This window comes from Vitis riparia, chromosome 15 (genome assembly GCF_004353265.1).
Source record: "Vitis riparia cultivar Riparia Gloire de Montpellier isolate 1030 chromosome 15, EGFV_Vit.rip_1.0, whole genome shotgun sequence".
NCBI classification, from domain to species: domain Eukaryota; kingdom Viridiplantae; phylum Streptophyta; class Magnoliopsida; order Vitales; family Vitaceae; genus Vitis; species Vitis riparia.
The window spans coordinates 9,403,610-9,419,072 of NC_048445.1; the positions used below are offsets into that span (position 1 = coordinate 9,403,610).

A 15,463-nucleotide genomic window follows, 5' to 3' on the forward strand; every position below is an offset into this window, starting at 1 on the left:
ATTCAGGCCATCCCGTAAGACCAGCAATTTAACAGCTTCCAAGTTGGGCGCAAAATAAAATGCCATCAATCTGCAAATTAAATAATTCTATTTTTGTGCAAGTCATGTTTGGAACAGTAGAATAGAGAATGAAAATGGAAAATTGATTGCTTTCCTGTTCTTTAATGTTTTTGGATTGTTTTTTAGAATGAGAATGAGAATAAATTTTGAAGTGCAAGATCAAATCTTATTCTTATCAGGACTTTATTATTGTTTTTAAATGATATTATGATTCATCTCTATTTTCATTCACAAATCAATGTGCATTGCACCAGGTTCAGTCATACACCACAAGACTGGGGAACTGATTCAAAAGATTCCGATCAAAATATATTGGCTACGAGACTGAAATGCTTTCAAATATTTACAAGGGGATTGGGTCGGACCACCTTCTCTTTACCTCAGTTTTCCATCTAACTTCCTTGAGCTTCCCATCTATTCCATAATCCCTCTCCATCACCAGATTGATTCCTTCATCTGAGTACCACCCTACTCCAATACAAAGTACACCCTCTTTGTTGACATCAACATAACCTGTGACACCACCAGGCAGCCAAAGAACAGTCACATCCTGCATGTCTAGCATCTCCTCCTCTCCAAAGTATACTGAATTTTCTGGCAAGCTTCTCTTCTTTAAGGTCTCTGTGCAGAGGTAAACATAAGGTGTGCCATTGCTTTCCCCTGCTAGCATCTCCTCACCAAAGACTGGAGTAGCACTCACCTCAAACACCTTCCAGGATCCAGTCAGCTCTGATGGCTGGGTTCTCTTCCTCTGGGAAAAGGGTTTTGAATCAAGCTCCAGATCACTGTTTGAAACAAGCACTTAATTAGACTTCTATGAAGGAGGACAAAAGGAAGCATTCTATGTGTTTAAGCCAATGCAAACTACAGATCATAATTCATCACAGAAACCAGAAAAGAGCAGTTAACATGGCCTTAAAGTTTTTAACAAAACTAAAATGTGGAGTCTTACAAAGCTGTTGAACTTGATACAAAGTTATTGGGTGGATTGGTCCTAAGCATATGCAATGGTAATAATACGATGTAAACAGGGGAAGAATGTAAAGGTCATTTCCTAAGTAATAACCTTTTTGTGAAATAATAACCTTTCAATGGATAATAAAGAATTGTATAATAGAGTAGAAGCGTTGAAGGTACAACACAAAATGTGGTTAAATAAGCAACAAAAGCATTACACATGATGAAGATTGAGGTCCATGCTCTGCAGAAGTAGGGAATAGTTTATAAAGTGGTAGACTAGGGTTTGCACTGATGCTATTATGCTGCTAGGGGACTGAGGCTAAGGGATCCCCTAACCCTGTTCTTGTTTTCAATGGTTATGGATGTCCTTAATACACTTTTATCCAGAGGCTAGAGAGTTTAGGTTCAGTGGAAGTTTTTGTGGTGGGCAAAAGACTTGGTTAGGGCTATCTCTAGTTTGCTGAATACCTTTTTCTACACTTCTAAGACAAATTAGCTAACAAACTTATCCTAAAAGCATCAGGTTTGGTGTCTATGCCAGAGGCAAATATTAACCAAAAGCGCATCTTGGACAATCCTCTTTGGCAGGGTTGTGAATAGGTGAGTAGCTTTTGAAGTACCACGGAAGCCCACTGGGAGGTAACCCTAGGAGGACAGGATTTTGGCATTATGGTTGAGAAAGTATTGGAGTGGGTGGGTAGTTGGAAGAAAGCCCCTATACTGCAGCACATTTTTTTTTTTGAATCACATGTTGAGCACTTCATGCATGTTCATCTATTTCAAAAAGAGCAGTTTAGCTTTTTGTATCAAGTTTTTCCCTGAATCTTAGCTCTTTCTTGTAACTCTATTTGAGAGCATCACATCTTTAATCAGAATACCCAGACTACATAATTTATGAATTCATAAAAAATACATTTATTAGATCTGGAAAATATTCTTGATTGGATTTACCTATATCTGTCCTACAGAAAATCTGAAAAACATTCCAGGGAAAGTTTTATGTTTACTTAATTACAATGTATTTGATAAACAAACTTGTTCATCTTTTTAATCATACACAAGCATGCAGAAACAAAAATAAAGCATCTGAAAGAGAAGTTAAAATGATGAACTAGTTGCAAGGAGAATTCATTTTTTGGAAAACAGATGCAACATAAAACACAAGTTTCAACATTCATTGTTTTCATTTCCACAGGTTTTGTGACAAGCATCTTTGGAAAGTTTTCAAGGAACTTGCAGTCTTATTCCAGAATAAGAAATTAATCTGGTTAGGGCAGTTTTTGCTATCAGGTTTTCAACCAATCATCCACATAGAATTATTCCTTGAGCCACACTCCAAGACACAAGTTTTTTATTGTATTTATTTAGTTTTTTTTTGCCTTTTTGGTTCTTCTGATGTAACAGATAACTTTGTTTATTTTCTTAATTTAATCTGTTTGTTGACCATAATTCATAAACCCAATTACCATAGGTAACATATTGTGAATATCTAATAAATAATGTTAAGTTTGTTTCTCTCTCGTCTGAGAGAAGTTGTAAATATCGTATTCGTTTACATTGGAAGGAGTTGTGAAGAAGTTAATAATAGATTGCATAGACATACATAAAAGAAAATTTCATCCAAGATTTAGTAGTCAATCCATTCTCAGCCTAGGTAAAGTCTCTGTCTGTCTGTCTCTCTCTATTTCTTTTTGAACCAGAAACAATCTATTCATTGTTATTAAATTTAAATACAAGCGAATGATAAGAGATCCTTCCAAAATAGAAAGTATGACAAGAAAAAAGAGGAAATATCTAACTAGTGCAACAATATAGCTATAACAATCACAGACAAAACAAGAACATGTGTAAAACATAGCAATAATATACAACTCAACAGGGTAAAATCTCCCCCACAAAAGAACCCGTCCGTTTGGCTCCATCTTTAGGTAATCAATAGGCAATATCGTTAGTTGAACAAGGTTATCAAGAAAAGGAACAATCCAAGTGGCTGGCTAGATTTAGGATTTAATGAAGCCACATGTCATACTTCCAAGGATCTCTCTCCAAACAATACACCCCTGAGATCACCTTTTACCAGAATCTCCCACCATCAATAAATTGGAAATATCAAAGCTCTAGCAATGAGCCCCTCCAAAAGAGCTACAATATTTCCCTCAATAGCCAAATTCTCTCCTATTGGTTTCCAAAAGGCTCTCAACACCATATCATGGTGATCCCTAGTCAGCTTGGGTTACCTAGAATACACCAATCAAAGTTTAATTTGATCAAATGCATTGGAGGTGGAGTCTGTACAAAGAACATCCTACAAGCTATCCTCTTTGACTTACAAATCATGTTCCAATCAAGTTGTAGAATGTTCAAAGAATCCCAAGAAGAGGAAGAGAAATGTATCAAATCCCAAATAAATTCTAAGGTCCTCTATTCATCCTAAAATTTCCTCATATTCCTCTCCCTCCAAACTATCAACAAGAAGCAAGGTAAGCCACATACCAATGTATCCTTAAAGACAAACAACATATCTTTCACCTCCAAGGAGGAACCTAATGTATCTTAGTAAGGTTAAATGCATATTCCAAAGGCTCAAAGTCACTAGGTAATATAAAAAAAGATAATCTATTGATTCACCACTCTTTAGGCACATAACACAAAGATTTGGATTAAGAGCTTCAAAAGGCCTCCTCACCCACAGCAAATACGTGGTGTTAATTTACTTATTGACCATTAGTCATGCAAAAATTATTACCCTTAGATGGGGCTTTAGGTTTCCAAATGAAGTAGATAGTGAAGGGAGGGCCCAAAATTGAGGGCTTAAAAACAGTTGAAAAGAAAGACATAATAGAAAATAAGCTTGATGAAATTAATGAGCAAACTCTCTCATTCAACAGAAATTGAAGTTCCAATTCAAGGAGGAAGAAGAAAAATCTAGAATGGAGGAAATAAACAAGCCTCTAACTATCACAATTCTAAAAAGGTTAGGAAATTGAGTACAAAACAGATCATCTTTGTAGGGATCTATCAACAACTTCTAATTCTAAGTAACACGTCACATTATTTGCCACATCCTTTGGCTATGTGAAAATATTGATGTGCAACATTTGTTACATTGAACTTGTTTTACTTATAGGAAAAGATATTAGAAAATTGCAAAGTACATTACCAAATGATACAAAATGAAAAGGTACCTTTGATCAGGGAGGCTTGAAAGACTGACCCATTGTTCTTCATAGACAGCCACCCTCATTATCCGTATGTCTGAACCCCCATTGCTGAATTCTATAGTATGGACAATACGCAGTCTTTTGTGGCAACCTTTTACCAAACACTAAAAAAAGGAAACATTGAGAGACTGAATAACTATTTCCATCTTGTTCCAGTTCAATTAATTAATAAAACAAGTGCTTTTTTACTACATGAACATACAGTTCCAGTCAATTGGGCAGAGGTAAAGAAATAAAGACTTATATTCATTAAATTAGGTACCATATGGCTTGTATTGAAGGTACTGTAAAATTGCTTGCTTTTGAAGACCAAACCTTTCATTTCCTTCTATCACTAGCACTGCCAGCACAACACCACTGCTAAGCAGTATCACATCACTATCAACAATACCATGAACACCAATTACTCAAATACCACCTGCACCATCATTTCACAACCAAAGTATCCTCCACTTTTCTCCACTCAACTGATCCATTAACCATCTTGCTTCCATAGTTGCCATCACTGCCATCCACACTCACTACCACCCCCATATTGCTACAGCCCCAAAATGCATCATTTCCTCATTGCCTACATTTGTCCTGAACTCGACTTATTCTTCTTTATTTCTTTTATTTTTTATATGAAGCACACACTATTCTTTTTCTTTAATATAATTCAAAATGTGGTTATTGAATAGTAGTCAGCCAAAATGCTAAATGCCCTTTAGTTTTGGCCTTAAAAAAAGTGTAAGAAAACATACAATTGCTTTTCTTGCTTCTCAACTGGTGGCTTAGTTTTTACAAATTATTTGTTGTTCAATGTTTGGGTTTAACAATGGTCTTAAACATTGAATACGATATTTTAACATTGTGCATAAATTGACCACCACATACAATTGATACAAATATGTAGGACTCTGCTATATAATTTGCCCCAAACAAATAAGGAGACAGTTTCTTTGCATGATTCATGACTAATAATTGACAGTGATATAACTTTAAAATCAAGACGAGGCAAGAAGGCTAGAAAAACTCATCCTAACATAAATGAAGATAATTTATAAGCACAGATCCACAGACATCCTTGCTTATTAGTATAAGAACAAGAAGAAGAAAAAAATGCATTTTTTTAATTAAAATAGACAAAATACCAATCAAATGGTGAATATTCCTACTGATGCACATTTCCCAAGCCAATTAGTGAATCTTATGTATGAAGCCTCTCTTTCCAAAGTTGGATCCAACAGTCTTTTTTCAAAATAAAATCACTATATTCCATCAATGTTGAGCCCATTGTACAGTAAAGGCCAAAACTCAACCTAGGGTTCATTACAAGAATTAGATGGTAAACCGCCTCTGCGTAAGTTTTGAGGTTATAAAAATGAACACTAAAAACCAAGCTAAACTTACTTGTTCAAACTTGAAAGTTGGAGAAAGGTAATACTTCGACTCGTCAAGTTCACCAACAGGAATCTCAACAGGACCTCTAGAATAAGATCCATCCTGTAAATCAACCAATGTATTATACCCATGTCATAAGTGATCAAGAAAAGCATAACCACACAAAAATTATTGGTTTATATGAATTGAAACTACAAATGAGTCATGAGATAAGTTCCCAAGCCACCAGGCACCTTTCATCAATCAAGATGCATGTATACTTTTTCATTTTCTAGAAAAAACAACTAATAGTTAATCCATTGTCATCTATACCCTACTTAGTACATAATAGTTATGATTGATCTGTTTGGTCCTGATTACAGATATAGGATTTTTTTTTTTTTTAATCAGAAACAAAAGATGTATTTGTTAAGGTTAAAAAGAACATGAGAAGGATGAGGAGTCCTCCCCACAATTACAAAAACCTAATTAAATATGATTGAATTCCTTCACTATACAAGGAATCCATACAAAAGGTGTAGACTCTAAAATAATATATAATGATGATATCTTCTCAAGTCTTGACTAAACTCCTCTCAATGATGTCTAAACCCTTTTAATCTACATACCAAATTCCAATTGAATTGAATAACACTAAGAGGAATGCCTGTAAAAGCCTTGGTGCAAGGGGCCCAGAAAGAGGAATAGAAGTAAAGTAAATCCCACAACGAATATAACATCTTCCATTTATCCTAAAAAATTCTAGCATTTCTCTCTCACCGGATAATCCAGAGCAATGTGAGACAAGTAATTTGCCCAATGGTCTTACCTCTGATGGAGCTCCCCAAATCTCTATATGAAATGATCATCATAGCGCATATACCCTCAGATGAGACCTAATCACCTAATCAATCCTTACTGATCTAAATAGATGGTGCCAAAGCATTAAAGAGATGATCAATCGACTCTCCATTCCCCTTACATAAAACAGACCAATCAGAACTAAGAGATTTGAAAGCTCTTATCAACTTTAGCATGTCATTGGTATTTGCCTTCTTATGCGGCACCAACCAAGCAAAGGCCTTGAAATTAGATGGAACATTAAATTTTCATATAAATTTGATTGGGGAGAAAGGAACTGCATCTAATGTACTAGACTAAGGTTTATAGCTATAGTTTTCTGCCAAAGTTTTAACATGTGTAACTCAAACCTATTTCACATGAGTTTGGGTATAGGTCCTAGATGTAGAATCTCAACTTTTAGGATATGAAAAATTGACTAAAAATTGATCTTGAATGACACTTGGTTATGATATACTAAAGAAAAAAATCAATTACAAACTAATTAGAAGCAAAAAGTAATATATTCTTGATTAAAAAACTCTTTCCTTTCTCTTTTATCCCTATATTTTAAAGTCAATCCAAAGCAAAATAAGAGTATTTGACAAGGATCCACACCCATATCCTTGTCATGTTATGTCAATATGGCCCATATGAGAACAATGAGTTAAGGTACAGAGTTCTGGTATCACAAACTCAAGCAGAATCAAGGAATAAAAAATTTCCCAGAGTGCCCTAAAACATAATATGGTAAGCACTCTACATATCATGTTATGCTCATAGAATTGAATCAAGAAATTTATTACACCCAATATTATCAGAATAGGATTCTAGGTTAGCCTGTTTGAAATAGTTCAGGCTTGGAAGTCAAGACCATAGAATTGAATTGAAAATTTGAAAGTCCACAAAGTAGAAAAGAAATCAATCAATGTTATATTTGTACGTTATTAATAATTCTATGTCAAATTAGGAATTGTAAGACCAGACGAAGAGTTGAACCTGCACATGCCTCTTGTTTAGTGGTAGTGACTAGTGAGACAATCCAACTAAAATATCCTAAAAATAACCATTTTTACAATAATATATATCTTAATATACATACAGGTGGGTGTTTGCACATGTGTATATTCCTTTTAAAATGCTTGCTTGTACATTATCAAAAGTTCATGAAACCCAAAATGCTCTAATAAATTATTTAAGGTACAATCGAAACTCAACTACACTCACCAAAAGCTGACTAAAACCGGAACTGGAAACTCAAGACAATTGAAACAAATCCTCACCACCCCATAAACAACAACAACAAAAAGGAGAAAAAAAAAATTTGAAAGAAAGGAGAGAAGACCATAATCAGGTTAACTGGAAACCACAAGATTGCAAAATCTTTTTGTTTTTATGGGCAAACAAAAATTTTATTAACAGTGCCTTTAAAAAAGGCACCTAACAAGATAGCAAACTCCTCTCTGCTTTTTTTCCTATAGGTCTTTCTTCTTTTTGGTCAGATATTTTTTTTTTTTTGGGAAGCATAACTTATCCATCTTTGCATATTTTTGACAACTCAATGAATTGAAATGCTTGTTTCTGATATTAAAAGAAAAGTGTTAACTGCAAATGCCAGGACTTTAGCTCTGTAATAAAACAAAATTATGAAATTTAATCAAGGCAAGAAGGACATGCATCAAGGATCAAAAAAGAAACACAACTCTATGGAATGAGGAATTTCTACAGAATGTCAAGTTCTCAAAATTCAAAAAGCCTTGGTTAGCAGTTTCAGCATAATCCTAAGCCCAAAGGTTTTCATTATCCATTATAGTAATTTATTAATTTATTTTTATAGGTAAAACAAAGAGTACATATTAAAAGGAAACACCCAAACAGCTTCCCAAAGCATACAGGAAGTATGCACTGGCATTTATTAAACCCATGGTGTGAATTTCTCATATATATTGATCCGTTTAATATAATGTACTAACAGAGGGGATGGGTCAGGATCTACCTCGAAGAATACAAGACCAGACTCATGGCCCATGATATCTTCTTCCATCACATCACTTGTGCCAAAGTCAAAAGACTCAAATTTAGGCAAAATATGGTTTGTCACACCTCCATCAACATTTTTTGTGGATAAAGGTGCATCTCTATCAGTAAACTCTTCTTTGCTTCTATTGCCACCTCCATTCTGTATTGCATTTCACCATAAGGATTCAGTGTTACCCAATTTATTTTCCTCTGGATTTGAGATGTCTGCCCACCAACAGAGGGTGGCACAGCCTCAACACAGGAAAGAGTATAACAATCATATAGGCTTTCACTTTTGTTTCCAATATCAATTGGCTCCATTTCAGCAGTGATCGGTGAAAATACTGCCCCCACTCCCTTCCATATCCCACTGACACTACTTGCAAATGTATTCCATGCTGGTCGAATTACAGGTTCCTGAAAGGAATACCACCCTATTTGTTAGGTCAAAGTACAAGATGCCAGAAAAACAGCCTTGAAATTCTGCATACAAAACTGTTAATGTGCTTAAATCAACATGAGATGTAGCATATACCTATAAAATAATAGAATATTAAAAGGAATATGTATATAAAACTAAACAATCCAAACCATTTTTAATTTGCATACAAGCAGAAACTTGCATCCAAATCCAACTGTCTAAATCCTGAAAATTTTAAACCAAATTTGTACAATTCTGACTTCCTTCTTTAGCAATTTGTACATAATCCAAAATTATAGCAATATTTTTGTACTTTAACTACACAACCAAATTTCACAGATCACACCCCAAAGTTATCCATTGTGAAACAAGATGCATGCATGCCATTACCTGGTAACCCTAGCAAGTTATAAAGACTCTGATTTTGTTTCCAATTTCAAGTAAACTTTCTTTATTACTCCAGAGGAAATACATGAAAATAAGATATCATAGACTTTCATCATTTTAGGCCCCAGAAAACAAAACCCTGTATTTAACTGAGTCTAACAAAACTGCTTATCTCAGTTATTCGATGAGTTTCTTTTTCTTTCTTTCCTTGTTTTTTAAGAAAAATTTTGAAGACCATTACAATTAAAAGATATAATAAGATATTCCAGAGGGAAGATTGAAGCACCTGGTATCTGAAAAACAGCCTTGAGTTGGAAACAAGGAAATATTTAAGCTTCTTATGCAAAAAGAATAAAGTTAGCAAGCTCTGGAATTAATTCCCTTTTTTCCCACATTTACCATCAATGGATTATCAAAATATATCATATCAGGGAGAATACAAAGACTAGGATAACCTGACAATGGGAAAACTATCATAATCAAATCACACTAAATCTTTCTTCAATGGAAATATTATGTATCAGTCATGACCTTGTGCATCTCTTCCATGTGCTTATGATACATGCTCTATGAAGCTAAAATAGTTGTGTCATGCTTGGTTTAGCTGAGGTTTTACTTTTCTAGGTTCCCAAACAATGAAAACTTCTAACAGTTCATCAATATTTTTCTTTTGCCACATTTTCTCACAAACCCAAACAATAACTTTGTACAACTAAATATTTGAAAATTAAAATACCAAAATTTGAAACAAAGTCTCAACCTTTGTCAACGAGTCAAGACCACCAGATTTTTCGATAAGTAAATATTCAATACCTAATAATCTTTTCCTTTCCCACACTTCGCCAAACAGAAAATTCTATAATTAATCAAAGAATTTGAAGTAAATGAATTCAACATCCGCTAACAATACCACACTCTCACTCCTGTTCAAAATTTTATTTTCTCCAATTCCAAACATGAAAGCCTTTACACTCCCCACTTAAATTTCCATTTTTCCCCACAATGTCTTACCAAACAGAAAACTTATATAAATATATATTTTTTTTTTAAAAAAAAACCCTTAAGTAAATAAGTTCAAAAAACAGTTACCTTCACTATCCCTATTCCCCTCATTTCCTTTATAATTTAATTTTCTCCAGTCCCCAAACCCCAAAAAAATAAAAACCCTAAAACTCACAATTTCATTCATTTTTCCACAATTCCACCAACCAAACACAAAACTTCAAAGCAGCAAAAGTACCACAGTTTGTGGAAAAGCTTCAGTGACTTCAACCCCATTGACAAATCATCACAACCACCACTCCTTAAAATTTAATTTTCCCCAGTTACAAAACACGAAAATCCAAAACTCAACATAAGTGTCATTCATTCCCTCACATTTTCCCACCATCCAAAAAAAAAAAAAAAAAAACTAAAAATAAATAAATGAACCAAAAAGTACCTGAGTTTGAAGCACCCTTTCAACCTCCATCAACATAGCCTGAGAAATCATAACCCTATCGCCCTTACTCCTTTTGACAGTCCTCACCCTCCGACCCCTTCTCCTCCTTCTGGTCGCCTTCTCCCTTTCCTTCTGGACCATAGCCGAGGCGTCGTTGTCCACGCTCCACACATTGTCCTTGCCCTTGGCATTGGGCCTCTCTCCTCTTCCTCCCCCATGGGTGTTGCGCCTAGGGTTTTGGCTTCTGGCATTGGAGGTGCAGGAGATGCAGGGGAATATGGGTGTCCGATTGGGGAAGGAGACAGGGCTTGGAGATGAGGAAGAAAAAGAGAGGCTGTTAGCGCGAAACCCTAGAAATTGGGGATGAGAGCCTGGGAAGTTGCAAGCGTCCATTGATAGAGTCTGCATGGTTTAGAGGGAGAGAGCGCGTGCTTTCGTTCCAGAATCAAGATGACTTAAATTTTTAATTTTTTATTACAACCAAAACCCAGCCGTCCGACGCGTCACAAGTCTCCTAGAACATCGGAGGTTAGGCGAGGAAGCAGTAGATCAGTAGTTCGTTCCAACCCAATTTTAAGAATGGCTTCTAAGCTGTTTTTTAAAAGGGTTGTTCTATGGTACCCACTCTTCATTTTGGGTACCTACCCACATTTGACCCCAATAAAAATATGACATGTGTAAAGTATATATCATTAAAAAATTTATAAAAACTTATCAAACCGGTAAAGATGACTTGTTGGTGAGAAATAATCACATGTATTTCATATATATCTAAATATTACAACTTTTTTATAATTTATTATTAAATATCAAATATAATTTGTTATTTAATGCATTACCTAACTCTATCTAAAAAAGAAAATCTTACCTACTATTCTTATACTCTCATTATTCATATATAAAAAAAAGGATAGTAATTTAATATGAAAATTAAATAATTTCAACTACCAAATTACAAAATATGTAAGATGTATTTTGATGAATCAAATTTCAAGATCAAGTTCAAAACTTTTTGAAAGAGAAAATTTAAAATTTGTATTATATGAAGAAGATGAAGGATTTCAAGCGATTACAAGTGTCAAAGGTAATTTTTGATATTTTTTTATCCAAATATAATTGTTGTAGGAAGAAATGTGATGTTAAATAACGATTTTAGAATTTTTTATGAGTTTATTATAAAATTTTGTTATCAAATTGTTATTAATATTTTTATATAATTTTTTTTTTTTTTGTTCATAGATTAAATTTGAAGATGAAGCTTTATATGTCTTGAAGGATGTTAAGTGATTACAAGTGTTAAAAGGTAACATTTGATTTATTTTTTTTTCATTTACATATAACTATTGTAGGTAGAAATGTCATGTTAAATGACATTTAAATATGTAATGATTTATAATATCTAGATTTTTTAATTTTTTGTTCTGAGTTATTTTTAATCAAATTGAGAGCATTTAGTAATTTGTTATGAAATTGTCATCAATATTTTGTAAGAGAGGGTACGAACTTTCTAAGAGAGGGTACGAACTTTCTAAGACAAGGTACGAACTTTCTAAGGGAGGGTACGAACTTTCTAAGGGAGGGTACGAACTTTCTAAGGGAGGGTACGAACTTTATAAGAGATGGTACGAACTTTCTAAGAGAGGGTACGAAATTTCTAAGAGTGGGTACGAACTTTCTTCGTACATTTCGACTCCATGAGAATTAGTTCATTCAGTCTTACCTGCACAAACCATCATAAAAAACGAAATGTGACTTTCTAAGAGAGGGTACGAACTTTCTAAGAGAGGGTACGAAATTTCTAAGAGAGGGTATGAACTTTCTAAGAATGGGTACGAACTTTCTAAGAGAGGGTACGAAATTTCTAAGAGTGGGTACGAACTTTCTAAGAGTGGGTACGAACTTTCTAAGGGAGGGTACGAACTTTCTAAGGGGGGTACGAACTTTCTAAGAGAGGGTACGAACTTTCTAAGAGATGGTACGAACTTTCTAAGAGATGGTACCAACTTTCTAAGAGAGAGTACGAACTTTCTAAGACCGGGTACGAACTTTCTAAGGGAGGGTACGAACTTTCTAAGAGAGGGTACGAAATTTCTAAGAGTGGGTACGAACTTTCTAAGAGAGGGTACAAACTTTCTAAGAGATGGTACAAAATTTCTAAGAGATGGTACGAACTTTCTAAGAATGGGTACGAACTTTCTAAGAGAGGCTACGAACTTTCTAAGAGAGGGTACGAACTTTCTAAGATAGGGTACGAACTTTCTAAGATAGGGTACAAACTTTCTAAGAGAGGGTACGAACTTTCTAATAGAGGGTACGAACCTTCTAAGAGTGGGTACGAACTTTCTAAGAGAGGATACAAACTAGATAATGTAATTTTCTAACTACTCTATCTTTTATATTTCAGTTTCTTCATAGATACAATGGACAAAGGCAAAGGAAAGGAATTTATCATTGATTTGAACGATGAAGACTTTGATTACCAATATGATAGCATTGTAAAAAAACTGAGTCTGATGAAGAGGTCATTCTAGTTTCGGACAAGATTTTTAATGATTTAACTGTTGAAGATGTATGGAAGATGGAGTTTAGCTCAGTAGAGGAGGCAGAAGAATTTTATAATTTATTTGCTAAAGTTACCGGATTCAGTGTTAGAAAGGATGATGTGAAACGAGATAAAAATCAAAATATAGTATCTTGTAAAGTGGGTTTGTTCGAAAGAAGGATATCGACATAGAGTATGTTTAGAAAATGAAAATCGAAAACGAGAACCTAAGGCAGTAACTCGAGTTGGTTGTGAGGCAACATTTCGGATTGGGTTTAATAAACAAATGAACAAGTGGGTTGTGAAAGAGTTTATGGCTGATCATAATCATCCTTTGGTGGAACAAAAAAATGTCCAATTCCTTCGATCCCATAGGGTCATTAAAAATGCAGATAAAGCTCAATTGAATGCAAGGCGAGGTGTTGGCATGGGAACTAGCCAAATTATGGATTACATGGTGCAACAATCAGGAGGATATAAAAATGTTGGCTTCACAAAAAAAGATCTATATAACCATGTTGATGTTGATCGTAGAGTTCATCTAAGAGATGGTGTTGCAGAGGGTGCTCTAGCGTATTTGTGTGGAAAGTCTTAAATGGATCCATCATTTTATTACAAGTACAATGTTGATGAAGACAACCGTCTAGCAAACCTGTTTTGGGCAGATTCTACTAGTAAATTGGATTACAGTTGTTTTGGAGATGTGTTAGCATTTGATACAACTTATCGGACTAATGCTTATAAAAAACCGTTGGTCATACTAGTTGGCATTAACCATCACCATCAAACTATAGTGTTTGGATGTGCATTATTGGTAGATGAGAGTGTTAGCACTTATACTTGGGTCTTTGAGACTTTTTTGGATGCAATGAATAACAAGAAGCCTCTTTCTGTTATTACTGATGGGGATAAAGCAATGCGTAAAGCCATCAAGAGGATATTTCCAGACTCTTGTCATCGATTATGTGCTTAGCATATTCAACGCAATGCATTCACTAATGTCCACGTCAAAGATTTTACTAATCATTTTTCTAAGTGCATGTTCATGGAAGGCACCGTTGAAGAATTTGAATGTGCATGGAATGACATGTTGGAAATGTTTAATCTTCATGGACATAAGTGGGTGACAGATATATATGCTAAGCGTTCTAGATGGGCAGAGGCTTATTTAAGGGAGCATTTCTTTGCTGGTATGAAAAACACACAAAGGTGTGAGAGCATGAATGCATACTTGAATCGTTTCCTTAAAACTCGTTTGAAGTTGTTTGAGTTTGTCAAGCATTTTGATAGAGCACTCTCACGTATTCGTCATAATGAGGCAAAGGTAGAGTTTGAGACACACCATTCTTCAACTGTTCTAACAACCAAACTCTATGCACTTGAGAAATATGCAGGGACTGTTTTCACAAGGCAATCTTTTCTAAAATTTAGGGATGAGATGAAGAATGCAGAATTGTTTTTCCCTGTCAGTACAGAAAATCATAGAGGTTATCGTGTCCATACATTGACCAAGTTTAGAAGCCTTGACAAGATTTGGAAAGTATGTTATGGTAATAGTGATCGATTTATGAAATGTACTTGCATGATGTTTGAGTCAGTTGGTTTTCCATGTCCCCACATGATTGTTGTAATGAAGATAGAACACCTTGAAGAAATACCTGAGACTTGTATTATGAAAAGGTGGTCTAAGTTAGCAAAGGAAACGGTCCAAGTTCATCATGACAATGAAAGTCAAAGTGATGCGACTAACATCATACGATATGGTGCGCTCAGCTCTATGTGCTCACGGATGTCTTATTTCGCATCTCAATCAGAAAAAGCTTTTAAAGAGGCTAGATGTGAAATACAAAGACTCACTTGTCAAATGGAATAACTTTGTAAAAATTCAGTGGAAGAAAGTGAACGAGAAGATTTGAAAGCTACAAAACACCATGTTCGAGATCCTATCATTGTGAAGACGAAAGGTAATCCGGGTAACTTAAAAGACAAATTTAAGAAACCAAGGCATTGTGGGAAATGTAAGAAAGTAGGACACACTGTTCGAAAATGCCCAGAGTTCGTCAACACTCACAATGCATTTATCAACATTGAAGATTCAATTGAAGATATGGTATGTTCAAACACACATTCACTAAATTCATTAATTATTCACTTTATAGTTATTTTTATTTGGTTAAATTGGTTGAAATAAAAAATTGAATTCTTTATAT

The 15,463-nt window shown here is 34.6% G+C and overlaps 1 protein-coding gene across 1 annotated transcript; it reads right to left on the reverse strand.

The window, feature by feature from the left end:
* Positions 1-273: 273 nt before the first annotated feature.
* Positions 274-11,266, reverse strand: LOC117932245. The gene is made up of 6 exons (XM_034853388.1): positions 10,712-11,266; positions 8,594-8,879; positions 8,440-8,546; positions 5,634-5,726; positions 4,206-4,345; positions 274-845 (listed from the first exon to the last, which is right to left on the reverse strand). Exons 1-6 carry the CDS (start codon positions 11,117-11,119, stop codon positions 404-406), a joined length of 1,476 nt encoding a protein of 491 aa, XP_034709279.1. The 5' UTR covers positions 11,120-11,266; the 3' UTR covers positions 274-403.
* Between the last annotated feature and the right edge of the window lie 4,197 nt (positions 11,267-15,463).